The sequence below is a fragment of the Plectropomus leopardus genome, chromosome 6 (assembly GCF_008729295.1).
Source record: "Plectropomus leopardus isolate mb chromosome 6, YSFRI_Pleo_2.0, whole genome shotgun sequence".
NCBI classification, from domain to species: domain Eukaryota; kingdom Metazoa; phylum Chordata; class Actinopteri; order Perciformes; family Serranidae; genus Plectropomus; species Plectropomus leopardus.
In genome coordinates, this window is record NC_056468.1 from 29,426,475 (window position 1) to 29,443,756 (window position 17,282).

At 38.0% G+C, this 17,282-nt stretch overlaps 2 protein-coding genes across 3 annotated transcripts; both read left to right on the forward strand.

Annotated features, from left to right (window-relative positions):
• Positions 1 to 104: 104 nt before the first annotated feature.
• Positions 105 to 6,864, forward strand: LOC121944341 (cyclin-G2-like). 2 transcript variants are annotated; one of them, XM_042488099.1, is made up of 8 exons: positions 105 to 274; positions 1,647 to 1,770; positions 3,157 to 3,294; positions 3,455 to 3,705; positions 3,848 to 3,926; positions 4,020 to 4,118; positions 5,040 to 5,242; positions 6,002 to 6,864. In XM_042488099.1, the coding sequence occupies exons 2-8, from the start codon at positions 1,648 to 1,650 to the stop codon at positions 6,111 to 6,113; spliced, it is 1,005 nt and encodes a 334-aa protein (XP_042344033.1). In that variant the 5' UTR covers positions 105 to 274; position 1,647; the 3' UTR covers positions 6,114 to 6,864. The 2 variants fall into 2 exon arrangements, with proteins under 2 accessions (XP_042344033.1, XP_042344031.1); XM_042488097.1 differs by lacking the exon at positions 105 to 274 and having other exon boundaries at positions 1,572 to 1,770.
• A 585-nt stretch (positions 6,865 to 7,449) lies between these two features.
• Positions 7,450 to 16,298, forward strand: LOC121943918 (sia-alpha-2,3-Gal-beta-1,4-GlcNAc-R:alpha 2,8-sialyltransferase-like). Its single transcript, XM_042487527.1, has 4 exons — positions 7,450 to 7,980; positions 10,458 to 10,580; positions 11,183 to 11,740; positions 13,852 to 16,298. Exons 1-4 carry the CDS (start codon positions 7,823 to 7,825, stop codon positions 14,132 to 14,134), a joined length of 1,122 nt encoding a protein of 373 aa, XP_042343461.1. The 5' UTR covers positions 7,450 to 7,822; the 3' UTR covers positions 14,135 to 16,298.
• The last annotated feature ends 984 nt before the right edge of the window (positions 16,299 to 17,282 follow it).

Below are 17,282 nucleotides of genomic sequence, written 5' to 3' on the forward strand. Positions count from 1 at the left end.
CTGTTTGCCCCCCCCTCCACCCCAACTTTTTATGACGCAACCACGCAACGTGAATGCGTTTACACCGGTGCATGATGGTCATTGTCGTTTTCTATCAGGTCAACGGTTGTTTGTTTATTCAGGGCGGACCCTCTCTTTTCTGCAGGGACCGAGGATTTTGTTTTTAACATTTTCCGCCCATCATCGATAATCAAAATGGAAACATGGAGATCTGAGAGGTGTAATTAAGTTGCAGCGCTGTCATTATCCTGCACGTCGGCGGCTCCTGGGCAAGGTAAGACGACGGTTTGTTGATTTGCGCTAGCAGGCTAGCTAGGTTAGCTAATATTTGATCGATATTTGTGTTTGTGACCCCTTACGTTTTCTGGCATTTGTGGATATTGCTTTTTTGCCCGAAGAAAGTATTTCAAGAGGCGAATATAGTAAACAGTCTATATCCATTAATTCAACTTCATCTGAAATGTGTAACACTAACCCCGTCAAGACTAACTGGGTGACCCGGTTTCTTCAGCAGACATTTACATTTAGTCCAAAGTATGTCAGCTTTGATTGAGGTTTTATTGTCTGTGCTTGAGTACATCTTATACTATTGTAGCAACTGTTTTATAGTCAGTGGTAGACGAAGTATTCAGATCCTTAACCTAAGTAAAAGTACTAATACCACCCTGTGCAAATACTTTTTTTCAAGTAAAGTTCTGAAGTATAAACGGGAACATATATTTGAAGTATTAAAAGTAAAAGTACCCAATGCAGAAAAATATCATACAAACAAATAAAGCACGCCAAAATCTTAAGATTGTTGGAAAAAAAATACAATAAAATAGAATTTAAAAAAAAAAACAATTCAGAATTATTTATGAATAAAAAAAATCAGAATTATTTAAGAAAGAAAAAACAATTTCAAAATTATTATGAAAAGAAAAATTGAAAAACACCCCAAATCCCTCAAAGTTATGTTTTTAAAAACACAAATAAACTCTAACATATTACAAAAGAAAAAACAACAAAATAAAAAATAGGGAAAAAAATAGAAAAAACATTACCGAAAATCTCAAAATTATTAAAGAAAATAATGAATACCCCCAAACTGAAATTTAATAAAATAAAATAAAAATACCTTAATATCCAAACAGTTGGTAATTTATTTCCTGTGATGACTGATTGATTAATCAACTAAGCTTTGCAGCTGTACTTGAATAATTGGTAACTTACTATATAACTAATCATCATATTTTGTAAACTCTTGTAATGTTTTTATGCAAAAAATCAAAAATTATAAAGTAACCATACTAAGTGTTCAGATAAAGTAGTGCAGCAAGAAGTACAATAATTCCCTCTGAAATGTAGTAGGGTAAAACTATAGAGTCGCATGAAAAGAGGCCTGTAAATAAAAGTAGAAGTACTGAAAATTTGTACATAAGTACATGTACTTAGTTACATTCCTCCACTGAGCATAATCAAATACGATCAGGAATTTGTAGCTTTGGGCTGTGGAGAGACCCTCCAGTGATACCGGACACCCAGTAGGTGTGGTTTAGGAGACAACATTTATAAGCCCTCCTGTCCTCGCTCTAAAAAGGGGAACAGTTGTTGTGGATTTTCTTTTGCATCACAATGCAGAACCACTGAATTATGTTGTTTTCCAGGATGAGGGATCTTCAAGCTATTGACAGCTTGCTCCTGAAAGAGTTGAAGTCATGTTGTGCAAAAGAGCACAACTTTCTTCCCAGAGAGGCCGGCCTGAAGCTGATGGAGTTGGCTTCCACGGAGGTAACCCACTGACCCACTTTCATATTTTTGGCTGTCTGTGCACGCTTATGTGCCTCCTAAAACTATCTTCTATTCCGAGCAATGTCTATCTAACATACAGTGGTTTATGATGACAATGCCCTTTGCTCCTTGACCACTGAAATGGCAGCATTTGAAAATTGGATGAGCAATGACTTTTTGAAACTGAATGAAAATAAAACTGAGATACTCTTAGTTGGTCCCTAGGCTAAAAATAGATCTAATGTATTGCAAGCTCGTGCATCTGGCTCCTGACATTAAATCATAAGTGACTGCCTTGGCACTATTCTGGATTCAGATATAAGTTTTATTTCACACATAAAGAAGGTGATCAAAAAAGCTTTTTTTTCCACTTAAGAAACATTGTTAAGTTACGGTAGTTCTTATCCTATAAAGATGCTGAGAAACATATCCATCTTTTTTTTTGTCTTTTTTCCCCTTCTGAAACGGTCAATTGAAAAACTTTGACATTACAGTTATAACCACAACAAGAAAGTGGCAGCATATAACCTACATATTAGCTACACTCCACTCGCTGCTAGTATGTTTTAGAATGGATTTAAAGGTTCTTTATTTGTTTTTAACCCATTGAAATCTGGATTGTCATCAGTTTTTTGTGTTGCATTTAGACACCCTTCACAAGTAACTGACCCTTTGAAAACTGAGCAAACTGGTTGGATTATTGTAGAAAACATGGGTAAATAGGCAATGACTAACTTGGCAAGGAATACCACAAATTTCAAGAAATTAGTAAAAGGTGACAAGAAAATCAATTGCTTAAAAATAGTTTTAAAAAAGAGGGGAGAATTATTTTAAAAAATATGCAAAAGAAACAGGGAAAATTTCCTGGAAACTCTAATTATAATATAAATATAATATTTAAAATTATTTGAGAAAAAGTTATATCCAAAAATACACACAGGGTTAAAGCTCTTAATGGTTTGGGAGCAGCCTACACTGCAGACTCTCTGTCGTTCTGTAATCCTTCAAGAGCTCTCAAATCTTCTTATAAATCTTATATGCACAAGAAAAGAGGCAGCACAGCTTTTGTTAAGTATGCTCCAAAATTATGGACCACCCTTCCAGAAGCTAGAGAAACAGCCTCGGTCAAACAACAGCTGAAAACCTATTTATTTAGTCTGGCTTTTAATCTGTGTAATTCTTGTAGTTATTACTTGTTACTATTCTGAGTAGTCCCTGTACTTTTGACCTTAAGTTTTGTATTTTGTTAAACACAGACTGTCTTTTCATTGTATAATCTTGTTGTTTTTTTGCTTTTGTGTTGCACTTTTTGTGTGAAGCACTTTAAAACTGCATCCCTTGTGATAAAAGTGCTCTGAAAATACAGTTTATTATTGTTGTTTTCAGAATCACAGTGGAGTGTCTGCGAAATGCAGAGACACCAGAGTGGAGGAACTGTGGGGCCTGACCAGTTTCTTTGGCTACAGCACTCAGACGTTTGTTCAAGCCGTCAGTCTGCTTGATAGATTCCTCACCATTATGAAGGTAGGAATTTAGCAAAGCATCCAAGTGTCATATGTTGTTTCAAGTTTGATATCACGTTCCATCACCAGTATGAAGAAAGCAGGACCACCACAATGACCCTGTTTGACCTTGAATCATGGGGTGTTGACTCAGACTTCACACTGTTGTGTCCCTGCGTCAGGTGCAGCCCAAACACTTGCCCTGTATCGGAGTCGGCTGTCTTCACATCGCAGCCAAAATGGTCGAGGAAGAGAACAATGTCTCACCCACCCATGAACTCATTCGCATCAGCCAAAGCAAGTTCACTGTGTCAGACCTCTGCCGTATGGAGAAGATCATCTCAGAGAAGCTCAGCGTGCAGCCCGAAGCAGTGACAGCCTTAACCTTTCTACACCTCTACTACTCCGCCTTCACTTCCCTGTCTGCTGCAAGGTAAACATTTCATTTCTCTTTTTCTCGCTCACTCTTGTTAGTTCTGATGCGTTGCTTCAGTTTGCATGGAGTTGGTCAAACAGATTCTGCTTCATGAGCTTTGTACTGGCGGATCACATTAGGATTCCCTCTATATTTTAAGGGAGGAGATCCCAAGCATTGGGAGACTGGAAGCCCAGCTAAAAGCCTGCTTATGCCGGCTTGTTTTCTCTAAAGCGAAAGTAAGCATTGCTCTCAGGTGACAATTTCACAGCATAGCAGCATTCACTTTGACTTGTGGGGTTTATTAATATGTTTTTTCCCCTCCTTTACAGCCATCAGTGCTGGCGCTGTCCCTCATTGCTCAGGAGTTTGAAGGCCTCCAGTCCATCACCTTGTTGAAGATTGTACAGCAATTCCAAAGACACCTAAAGGTATAATAGTAGGCCAGCAGCAACCAACTATTTTCTCAATTTGTCAATATTTTTGCTCCATTAAGTGTCTACATATAGTGAAAACAACCATCACGAGTTGTTAGTCCTCAAATGTCTTATTTTCTTGGACATGCAGTTTGCTGTCCTAGAAGATTATGATAAAATAATAATTAAAAAAAGAAAAAAATCTTGACAATTTTGTATTTTTTTGTCCCAATTATGCTTACAAACCTACTTAAACTGTAAATTTAAGAATAAGATTTCTCTGTTTTTAAATAAAATTCTAAATTTGTTTTGCCTTTCCAGTAGGTAAACTGATCAAATAAACACACATAAAAATAAAAATACATAAATGCAAAAATATAAAACAACATTTAACCAAACAACAAATGCATATTACACACACTATAAATCACACCAGACACTACGAAAGGTGGATGCATTGCAAAAAAAATCTATTACTATAATATCAAATTGTAGCAAATAAATGTTATATTTAGTGACTAATCGAGTTATTGTAGCAGCTCTAATATAATACTTCCATATGGCTCCTCATGGTGATGTTAAATTTATGTTGTCAATAGATAATCATCAAGACTTTTATGATTCTCTGGACTGGTGAGATTCTAAAATGTATCTTTAGTGTTACTATTTTAGCACCACGCTGTGTTTTAAGATGTATTGAGCAGCATTTATGTCCCTAATGTGGCTATCATGCTGAGGTTGTGTTTGCGTACTTTTTCAGTTCCATAATTTCTTGCATCTCTTGACTCGTGCTTCAATTGTGCAATGTGGCACGACGGTGTCAGTGCCTGATCACGTGCAGTTATGGCACGTATGTGGAAAAACACGTGTTGATGACAGCAAATTTTATTTTTGTCTGCAGCCTCTCAGATGTTTCCTGTTTGTCTTTATTCACAGATCAGTGACAGCGAGCTCCTCCACTGGAAGGAACTTGTGGCCAAATGCATGACTGAATACCGCTCGAGCGAATGTAACAAACCAGATAACAAAAAGCTCGTTTGGATCGTTTCCAGGAGAACAGCGCAGAATCTTCAGGCCAATCACTTCAGTGTGCCCGACCTGCCAACTATTCCTGAGGGGAGCTGGGACGAGAGTGAGAGGTTAATAATCCAAGTTTTTTTTTAAACTTCCCTCACGTTTATTTCAAACTATGCTGTGATGGTGAGATATTTACAAAAAAGGCATTCCTGAATGCAAACAGACTAATTTTTAAGTCCTCAAATTCATGACTGAGAAAGGTCACACCTTCCTAAAAGTAATTCACTAAACTGGTTACATTTTAGAGTTGAACGAGAACCATGAATGGTAACAGTCTCGCCAACCTCAGCCTCAATTTGCAACAATTTAGTGAATCACTCTGACCTTATTAGTACCTTAGTTAATATCGCTTTTGTCTTTTTACCGAATCCCTCTTCTTGAGCTCTTCATAGAGGGAATTAAAGCTGTGGAATCCCACATACAGAGTGAGAAACACAAAATGACTAATAAAACTCACCAATAAATGCGAGGTCTTTCCCAAATCTAACTAGATCTAACTTTTTCACTGGACCAAAAATGTAATGTTTTATGTTACAGTAAACTCTTACTCTTAACTGTGTGTTGATTCATTGTTCAGGTTTTGTTTTTTAAATTTTGTTTGTTTTGTTTTTTTCCTTCCAGTTTTTGTTTTTTGTAAAAGAAGTCTTAAATTAAACTTGAGCAGCATTAAAAGAAGTCTTAAAAAGTTTTAAATTAAATTTTCCTTAAGCTGAAGGAACCCTGACACAACGTTTTCCATCTGTTCGCTCATTGATTTGCTCGTTGTTTGAGCTCTCCTCTGAAGCTCCTCTGAGTATTAATCTCCTCCTCTCATCTCGTAGTGAGGACTCCTGTGAGGACATGAGCTGTGGAGAAGACAGCCCATTCGGCTCGCCAGGAAGTGACGGCGAAGGGTCCTTCTTTCCCTCCACCTTTCTCAACCGCAAAAAGTAACAAGTCCTTATTGTACGGTAGCGACAGATGTGTATTTTATCTCTGAGCTGTTTCTGATTTAAGGTGGTCGCCATGTTTCAGAGCAAACTTTCACTTTGTCATGCCAGCGTCGGTACGACAGGAGTCCGGTTTCTGTCATTAAGTGCCTGTGTTAATTCAGTTTACTGTCTCTTACTTTAATGTTAAAAAAACATATCGTATAAATGCAAATGTAAAATTGCAGTATCTTGGCAGCTCAATAGTAATGCATCTGAATGTCTTTTTCCAAGATGTTCTGTGTGTGTTCGTTTTTGTCCGAGCTCGGGACATTCCAGGAAAAGCAGTGAAGCACAACGGACAACTTGTGTATGTCGGTCATGAGGTACTCTTACTGTTGAATACCAGCTAACACTAGCACATCCTCAATCTTTTTTTAAAACCTGTTTTTATACTCAAGACCATTTCCATAGATACAGTATACAGTATATGTTCACAATCCTAATGTGACTTATAGGACCTTGTAGTGTGGAAATATCCGACTGTATTATGCATGGATACATGGAAATATGTGATTATGAATGGACGTTTACCAAAATAAGCTTACTGTAAAGAAAATCTTTAAAAAAAATGTATATAACTTGTAAAAAAAAAGGAGGAAAAAAATGTATTGTGTTGTGAATGCTACATAATGTGTGCTGTGTTTGGATATAATGTGGAATATGTTGGAAGGGTCAGAAATAATCCCTCCAAATAAAAAAAGAAGTGATTTCTATCATTTAGATGTTTTTTTCTGTTTAAATCTGCCACTTTTTTTCAGTTCTTTTAGTGTTCACACTCGTATTTAAACTGAATATTGTCTGATCGGCAATAAGCAGAGGAAAAGAGAGGTAGTATCATCGATACTGCACGTTTACCCATCGTGACCAACCTGAAACACTGACTTATTCCATTTGTGTGTTAAAGAGTCGTAAACTTAACAACTTTAACATTATCTGACTTTATGAAATTTCAAATTTTGTGTGACAAACACAAACCACAAACCACATCTGCAGTATTGTAGTTAATGTGCAATATTTACCCCTGACATGTAGTGGAAGTATAAAGTAAGTAAAGTACAAATACCTCAAATATACTCAAGTAATGCTCAGAGAAAGGCGAAAATCAGAGGATTTGACTGCTCTGATCTTTCCCCTCCCTATCTCTCTTGTTTCATTCAATTCATTACTTTATGCTGAGAGCTGCGGAGAAGCCTGGTTCATTGTGTGTGTGTGCGTGTGCGTGCGTGTGTGTGTGTGCGAGTGTGTGTGAGGGGGTGGGGGAGGGAGGTGGCGATGCTGCTGCTGCTGGTGGAGGAGGAGGACGGGGCTTGTCTTTTAGCTGGCTGGATGTGTTGACACGCATCTCTGCTCCATCTCCATGATTAAACCGGCAGCCTGGAGAGGAGTCGCAGCGGCGCGTGAAACAGCAGTAGAAGAAGAAGAAGAAGAAGAAGAAGAAGAAGAAGAAGAAGAAGGGGCAGAGGCAGTTTGGGGGAATGAGAGCAAACCGAGCCGACGCATCTTCAACATGCAGCCGACTACCACCAGCAGCCGTCCATTTTACACCATTATATGAGCCCATGAGCGCCAGTTTGTCTGTGTCTTGCAGACTGGCAGTGTGCAGATCCGGCGATGACAACATAGGCCAACGCCTCGCTGCAGCTTCATACAGGGAATGAAAACACTCCCAAGATGGTCCGCATCGCCAAGGCCCTGGGTTTGGTTATTCTGTGCGTCGCTGTGCTCATCCTGTCGCTCATCAGCTATGTGTCCCTGAGAAAAGACAGCCTCTTCTCCTCCTCTAAATATTACATGGGGGGCCCGAGGATTATGTTCCACGCGGGATTTCGGTGAGTGATAATTGTAATTAATATGTGATGCAGGTTATTATAAATGTAAACAGAGAGGAGTCAGGCCTTGTGTGTGTGTGTGCGTGCGCGCGCGCGCGCGCGCGCGTGTGTGTGCGCGCGATTCAACCTGGATGTGATGCGCGAGCCCCTTTCCCTCAATTTGGGCCAAATGCTTCCTGTCAGCCAAACAGTGAGCTGTCCGAGGTGCTGATGTTGCTGCCTGGGACGATGCATGACGTGACTTATAGTACAGAGAAGTACTTGTACTGTAAACGTTTGCATCATTTATCAGCAACATCACGTCCCTTTTTTGTGTGTGGTTCAAAAGTACATTTACTCAAGTACTGCAGTTATGTACAGTTTTGAAGTACTTCCTCCCTACATTTCAGGGTAATCTGCCAGTTATAGTTAGTTTAAATATTAATATTTTACACATATAAAATATATTGTTTGCTTACAGTAGTTGAAAATAGCTAGGCAGTATGAGTACATTTACGCCTACTGTACTGGATGACATCAGTTTTCTTTGGATGCGTTTCGCATTCAAACCTGAGAATTGGTTTGTTTCCTTTTGTAAAATAGGGAAAATGAAATGAAATGGCAATAAAAGTCACTGCAATTGCACATAAAAAGATTCCAGAAAACTATATTTAGAAATGTTATAATTATATATATGTTAAAAAATAAACTGTACAAAATCAGACATCTTAGATTCCACATATTTTTTTAAACAAGCACAAGTGACAGACTAAAATTGAAGATAAAGGAAATATTTTTTGTCTTTTGTATTCATTGTCTCTTTTCTTGTTTCCAATTTTAGCTGCATTGCATTAATTCTAATCTTAATTTCACTTTTGTTTTAATGTCTGTAAAGCACTCTGTAAACCTGTGTTTGAAATATGCTATAAAAAGTTTAGTAATATTATGATTAATACTGAAATTTTAAAAAACAACAAGATCAAAACAAGCAGACAGTACTTAAAATGTATATGCAAAAAAACCCTTTTTAAACAGGGGATGAAGTAATCTCATGTGTAGGATGTAATGGTATCTAGTGGTGAGGTTGCAGATTTTGAGGACGGTTTGAACTACGGTGGCCGACACGAAGACATAGAAAAAGCGAACCGCCTAGAGCCACTTAGGTTTGTCCATTCTGGGTTACTGTAGAAAAAACATGGCGGACTCTGGACCTTCTCCCTCTCCCAGCCGCTAAATTCATAAATCTAAACGGCTCATTCCAGGGTAACGAAAACACAACAACACAACGTTTCAGGTGATTATAAACTGATGAAAATATAGTTATGAATATTATACACAATTTCTGTCTAATTATACACACTGAGCTTTTGAAAAAACATATGACGCAGTGCTAGCCTGCTAATCTAGTAGCCTAGCTAACGTTACAAAGCATCTAAAATTTGCTCCACAATGACAAACTATACCATTAAAATACTCTTACATTATTAATTAGTGATAGAAACAGAATAATTTATTCTTTAATAATATAAAAATATCAAAGGAACCATTCTGTATTATAGGTTGTTATATTTTAGATATTTTATGTATTCTGGCTAACGTTAGCTAATGATATGTATTTACATTTATTAGCCTACGTAACATTTTAAATGCATTATTTTTTGAAATGGTGTATTTTTACTGTGGTATTTACACTTAAACTTAAGTGAAAGATAAGAATAATTCTTCCACCACTGTCAGCTTATATAATATTATGCATTTATAGACAAAACTATACCCTAACGTCTATATAACCTTGTGAACATGAATTCCCCACCTACAAATGTATTAGAATAAATAATGGGCTTCACTCTCTGAAGCAAAGGTTGGCTGAGTTGTAGATTTTGGCTTTATTAATTTTGATAAATAGTTTATGAATTGGCCAATGTTAATTCTTTCTATACTGCAGCTATAAATGTTGGTAATTCATCACCCATAAACAAAGAGTTTTTAATCCATCTAATCTGCTGTTGTAAATGTCAGTAAATAGTCAATAAATGGATTTTGGAGCAAATCCAGTGCAGCTCCTTTCCGGATGTTATAAGAGGTCCAAATGGTCTGGACAGTCAGAAGAATTTCAGACAGCCTGGCAACCAAAATGTCAGACTAATGAATTAGAGTTGAATTAATTGGTTCAGATTATTAAAATGGGTTCAGGTTTACTCTAAAACTGTGTTCCAGAGTTAAACAGCTGTTGCATTTGAAAGGTTAAAAAGTATTTAATGTAACTATTTTTTAAAACACAAAGAATCCTAATTTGATGATCTCCAGAGTATGTGAACATGCCAAACATCAATGCTTCTTGGAAACTTCATGAAAAACTCACTCTCAGAACCAGGACAGATTTGTGTGGATGTCTTGTTTAAATACATTGAATCCCCTTTAAGACAAGACAAACAAAAGCAAATAATGAAGTTTTTCACAGTGTTGTCTCATATTTTTGTTATGATTGTTATTTACAGGTCTCAGTTTGCCATGAACTTCCTGGACCCGTCCTTCATCCCCTTAACAAATGCCCTGAACGAGGAGCTCCAAGGAAAACCGTCCAAATGGAAGTTCAACAAGACGGCATTTTATCAGCAGAGGTGAGAGTTTTTAATCAGCTATTTTATACTTATAGATTTCTCCCTCCTTTTGGATAGCTGTTGTCCTAAGGGATAAGGGCTTTTTCAGACTCCTTTTTTGGGGATTACTTTTATTTGGGTTACTTTGCAGTGTAGGCAGTTATTGTCAAAGCTGGAGCAGCAACTTTCTCTGCAGGGTCCACCATCATTAAATCAGGGATCCACCGAAGAGACGTGCACGAGAACAGACTTATGAGGAGGTACAGAAGTTTAGTCTTTGCTCACACCACTAGAATTACAATATGCTTAAAGGTTATTATGGATATTTTGCCCAGAGACACCAGCATTGAACTGCCTACCCTAGCGTTGATATTAATAACTAGGCTACAGTTTGTCAATAATCTTGATGTTTGTGCAATTTATTGGACAAAAAAAGGTGTTACTTTGGGTAACTATTTTCAGTACTTTTTCAAACCAAGCAATCGGTTAATGGAGAATTAGCAGATTAATCCACAATAAACATCTTCTATAACAATGGTGCCCAATTCCTACATTTACTTGAATAAAAGATCTAGTATTTCTTTAAGTGCTGCCTGTCAAGGTGTTTTTGTTTCTCTTTTCAGGAAAGATATCTTCAGCTACATAGACATTCCCACCAACTTCTCCCTCACAAAGAACAGCGTGCGTGTTGGCCAGCTGATGCACTTTGATTACTCCAGCCACAAGTACGTCTTCTCCATCAGCAACAACTTAAAATCCCTGCTTCCCGACACCTCTCCCATCCACAACAAGCATTACAGCATGTGCGCCGTGGTGGGCAACAGCGGCATCTTGACAGGAAGCCACTGCGGCCCAGAGATCGACCAGGCCGACTTTGTCTTCCGCTGCAACTTTGCCCCCACGGAGGTCTACTCCAAGGACGTAGGCAAGAAGACCAACCTGACCACCTTCAACCCCAGCATCCTGGAGAGGTACTACAATAACCTGCTGACCATCCAAGACAGGAATAACTTCTTCCTCAACCTGAAGAAACTGGAGGGAGCCATCCTGTGGATCCCGGCCTTCTTCCTTCATACCTCAGCCACAGTAACCAGGACCCTGGTGGACTTCTTTGTGGAGCACAAGGGACAGCTGAAGGTCGAACTGGCCTGGCCGGGAAACATCATGCACGATGTCAACAAGTAAGTCTGGAGATCGGTGGTTCACATTTTGTCATGTGATAAGAAGTTTACTGGAAAGTGGTGATTCTGTAACATGGGTGTTAACATTCAACTTTTAAAACGAACACACACGGTGAATTTAACCCACTTACATCTTCAGGCCAAGGCCAACAAGATTGGTTTTGGTTTTAGATCTTTATTTCACGTATACTAACTAAGGTACAGGGCAGGTACAAGGTACAAGGTAAATTTATTATGTTCTTAATTAAAAATTGTCTTTAAATAAAATGGAATAAAATAAGATGCATAAAATGGAAATTCTAAAGTGTGGTAGAAGTACCTCAGATTTGCACTTTAATGCAGTACTTGAGTAAATGGCTACTTGAAACAGCAATGTGTGAGATGTAGTGGAAATTGAGCCAGCTGTGAGGACTCCAGCTTGCCACCAGCTGAAACTTCTCAGGTAGAATTGCTTCCAACAGTGTTCAGGAGGTTTTTGCCAGGAGCTGAATTATCTGCCGAAGACCTGGTGACTTAAACAGGTAAAAATACTAAATAAAGCATCCTCACGTTAAAAAAAAGTGTTTTTCCAATGCTCATTGCAGGGAGGCTGAACTGAAGTGGCCGTCGCAAAATGCACATGGTCCTACCTAGAGTTAGTGACTGTCCATTGTCTGCTATTTTAGAAACATGACAGTTCAGCATAGTGGACTCCACGGATGAGAACCTGCTACATATGTAGATATAAAAAGCTAATTCTGTGGTATCAAAAATATGACAGTTCTCATTTACAGGTGATTTTTCATAAAAGAAAATATACCTATTATTGTAGCGAGGTATGGTAGGAGCCAATTGCAGCACAACAGAACAGGTGAGTACTGTAGCTGGTAATGACCTTTATTTAATCTTTTGGCAGGTTGAATGGAACAAAGGTGAGTACAATCAGGTTGCAGGTAAGTTATCAGTTCTGGGGTGGAGCAGAGTTCATAGAGAGACTGGGATGAGCTCACGTTCTCAGGTGATAGTTCAAAGTTCAGGTGGGGAAATTGTGAACGTGGAGCGCTCAGAAGGCTGTTAGGTTTACCGGGGCAGAGATGAGGAGAGGTGTTCAGAGGTGAGCCGTGTCAAAACCAAGAAAACAGTGAATGGAGTGAAGCTGCTTAAAAACTGGCTTGACTGGAGATGGGAGCACCAGGTGGAGCTGATGAGGCTGATGAGGGGGAGTGGCCGGGTGGAGTAAATGGACAAAATCCCACAGCAGCAGGAGAGAGGCAGAGCAGACTGTGACATCTATTATATTATTTTCCATTTCTGCTGGTATATCCCCTTAAATCCTACACACTGGACCTGTAATTACATTTCACTTCTGCATACAGCCATAGGGGAAGTGAGATTATGGTGAGCTAGGATGATAAAGGATTAATGCTAGTATTCTGCTCTGAGAGGTATTTGAATTTAATTCCTGATTATGGATGACTGACTCGCAGTGATGGATGAATTACCTGAAAGCCATACTCTGTAAAAGTACAGATATCTTTCCAGAAAATAACTTTGGCAGAACTCAAAAATACCTATTAGAATATAACTTGAGTAAAAGTCTTAAAGTATCTGATATTTACTGTACTTTAGTATCAAAAGTAATTTCATATTAAATGTACTTAAGAATAGAGAGTAAATGTAAAGTAAAAACTATCATTGAAAAAGCAAGTGGTCAGAATTTTAAGAATTAGGAAGTTTATTTATTCACAACATATGCCAACTTAAAAAATGAGCCTATAATACACTTGAAGAAAAATAAAGTCTTTTTTTTTTTTTTTTTTACAACTTGAAGGTTTTATAAACAATAAATAAATCCAGTTTTTCCTTCCCTCCCATTCCTTCATTCATCCGTCCTTCCCCTCTTCCCTTTCTCACTTCCTTCCCCATTATAGAGAAAGTAAATAAATGCATAAAGGAAATATACTGGAGTCAAAGTATACATTTTATTTAGAAAATATAGTGGAGTAAAAGTAAGAGTTGATAGAAATATGAAAACTCAAGCAAAGAACTCCCAAAAAATGCTTAAGTACTGTAACATAGTATTATCATTTTGTTACATTACCCCCTGCTGACTCGTCTTTTCTCTCTCACAGATACTGGAAGACTAAAAACCTCTCCCCCAAACGTCTCAGCACTGGGATCCTCATGTACACGCTGGCTTCCGCCATGTGCGACGAGATCCACCTCTACGGCTTCTGGCCCTTCGGCTGGGACCCCAACACGGGCAAGGATCTGCCTTACCACTACTACGACAAGAAAGGGACCAAATTCACCACCAAGTGGCAGGAGACCCACCAGCTGCCCAGCGAGTTCAAGCTGCTCTACAAGCTGCACAGGGAGGGCGTGATCAAACTCAGCCTGACGCACTGCTCTTAGAAACTCGATGGACGGATTTTAAGAGGTGACTCCAGAGACACGGAAACATCCGCTCAGCTCAAACTTCTGTTGTGATCCACACTGCATGATAAGTGTTAAGTCAATTTCCGACACCCTCATTCGACAAACACACACTCACATCACGCTGTAATTCCACATGAAGATGTCACAGACTTTTCACAGCGTTGTTACTCATTTATTTGGTATATTGTCGTCTTCAGCACTACACTGGTAGGACTTTTTACGCTGCTCAGTTGCTTCCATTACTCTCCTTTGCATGGCTGCTGGCCGTGGCTAAACAGCTCGAACAGCTAACTGGAGTCCGCAGAGGGATTTCAACACAAGTAGTCAAATCTTCCAGTTCTGCTGAACACAGTGCTGATTGATTAATCGCCTTTTGCAACAGTATACTGATTCTGTACACTGAAATCACTGCCTAATCTCAGGGAAGGAGTTAGATCAGTGTTTTTTGTAATCAGATTCAATGCCTCAAGAGAGGTGCAGTTCCTGTTTTCAGGCCTTTTTTTCCCCCGTGAGGTGTCAGACAATCTGCACTGCTCTGGAAGACGGTATTTGTTTACAAGACTGTACTTGTGTGTCTTTTATCCTCTGTAGACAGTGTGACTGTCCACTTCAAATTTTGTTGAGATTCTTCAAATTTTTGGAATAATAATTGACATTCCAACAATAAGCCATAAATTCACGGACAGATTATAGTGTGTTGGCACTAAAGTGCTGAATTTTAGAAAGTGGTGTCAGCCTACATTAGGTTCTGAATGAACCGGCTCCAGAAATCAAAACTGATGATGAACAAAGAGACATCTCAACTAATAAAACCAGAGGGTACCAGACTATCTTATGACCTTAAATCGTGGCGCTAGCGTGGCGAAAAACATCAGGAAATACAACATTTTGGACAGTTTCTTCAATACCAAGAGCTAATTCTGAGGTTTACCACAATTTCAATGATAAAACGCATACTTAAGAAGAAAAAACACTATTTATTATAGAGCTTTTGACTAGGGGGAAGTTATTTAGTCGTCATGTAACCATATCAATTCCGATATTTTTGACATAAAATAGAGAAATGAATGAATGTTCTATGCATCTCGTAGAAAGAGCATGATCCATTTAAATGACATTGCATGTGAGGCACTAACAAATCTTTTAGGCTAGTTTTATACAACCTTTTTGAAGATTGTTTTGAGGGTAAAAATTTAGTTTTTTGCTATTGTTTGTACTCCTGATGGTGTTTTCCTTAAGAATATCACCAGTGTCTTTGTATGAGAGACGTTTGAAGGCTTGAAAAAAAGAACCTAATATATTCCACATGGGACCAAACCTCTACAGATCAACTTAAAAAGTGAACAAGCTTTATTTTTTGTAACTGTAGATAATCTTGGGTTCTTAAAAACAGTGCACCGTGTCTTGCCAGACTGACGCAGACTGGGGGATATGGTGGGTTGAGAGCTGGCCACATGACTCGCCTCATGACTCTGCAACATGTGCTCCTTGTTGCAAACTCTGGCTTAGGCTGAGGTTTAATACACAAAGCAATGCAGCCATTCACACATACTGGATAGTGGTATGTGCTTTTGTGCTCATTCAGATTTGGCGTGGTAGGCATTTTATCGCCACAGAGTCCAACACAAAACGTTTTTTGTCTCGTCTCCTTTAGGCAAGATGAACATTTTTTTGTGTCCCGTCTCCAAATCACAGTGCAGTCACCACCATGACAACACATATCTGATGGAAACGTTTGAATTCAGCAATTTTATGCCATTTAATTGATGTCATAGATGTGTACATTTAAGGATAATTTCTGTCGTCCCTCCATTAGGAATGTTTTGTTGGTACACCAAAGACCATGTGTTCAGAGTAGAAATCTTAGCTTGATACAGATTGTTTTTAGAAGCTACATGACTTAACTAACTAAGTTTTATTGCATAAGAAATTGAGTATCTCTTTTTTGGTGTTGAAATTGATGTTGAATATCACTTTTGTGGCAGAAAAATCATTTAAAAGTTTTGTTTTGCTTTTGGTTTCAGCCAGTGTGGTGGAATTTACTTGTGACTCCATGAATGTTCATGTGTAGATCAGTTTGTTTGAAAAATCCACTGACATGAATGCAGGACTTTTTTTTAAGATTTTCTTTTAAAGGGTAACTTATTTTGATTTATTTTTCCATCTAGGTCCCATTTTTTCAATTGTATTATGTCTAAGTGACTAATGGGAACAACAGTTTTTGAAATTGGCAGCTGCTAAACAGGCTGACATGTAAACACACGCTGCATTTCAGGGTGTCTGCAGGTCATTAAAAAGTCCTAAAATGTCTTAAATTTAATTTTATGAACAGAATGATTAAATTGTCTTAAACTGGAATTTTTTTTATTCTTAACTGCCACAGACATTTTATCCAATTAATTTATCCATCTTTTAATTTATTTTTGTCAAAATGAGTCAAGCTCTTTTGTGTGAAAGTCCACATTTCTGTTACAAATCTTTAAACTTTAAACTTTAAACTACTACCAAACCCAAAACTGTCTTTTTATTTTATACTTGGCAAAAATGTAGAGTAACCAAACTCACTCTAATAACAATATTTCTAAGTAAAACCTGCCGCTACCCAGGATCATTTATATATTACACACAACACTTATCTCACTTTCAGTGCTTTAAAAAAATTGATTTGTCCAAAAATCAGTCTTAAATTTGGTCAAATCTTATTTTGAAAAGGTCTTACAAAAAGCATTAAAGTGTCTGATACCTGTAGTTAGCCTGCATATGTGCACCATCCATTTACATCCACTAAAAGTGCTTGTTTTATCCTCTGACAAGCTCAGCTTGTTATTTTATGTATTTGACAACAATATGGAAATGCCTTTTTGTTAAAGAGTAAGATATCAGAAACAACCTCGAAATAAATATCACCAAACCAATCAGACTAAATAGCAATTTTATCATCGTAAAACACACTTCATTCAAAGTCGACAGAAACAAAATAAAACTTACGAAAGCCTTCTTGCTTCAGCTCGCCGCTGTACCAACAATCACCAACTCTGGTTTGGTTGAAACAAACCCTTAATTCACCCAGGTAGATGTGGAAATATGCTGGCTCTATAGAAGCATCCCTGTTTATTTAAATGGA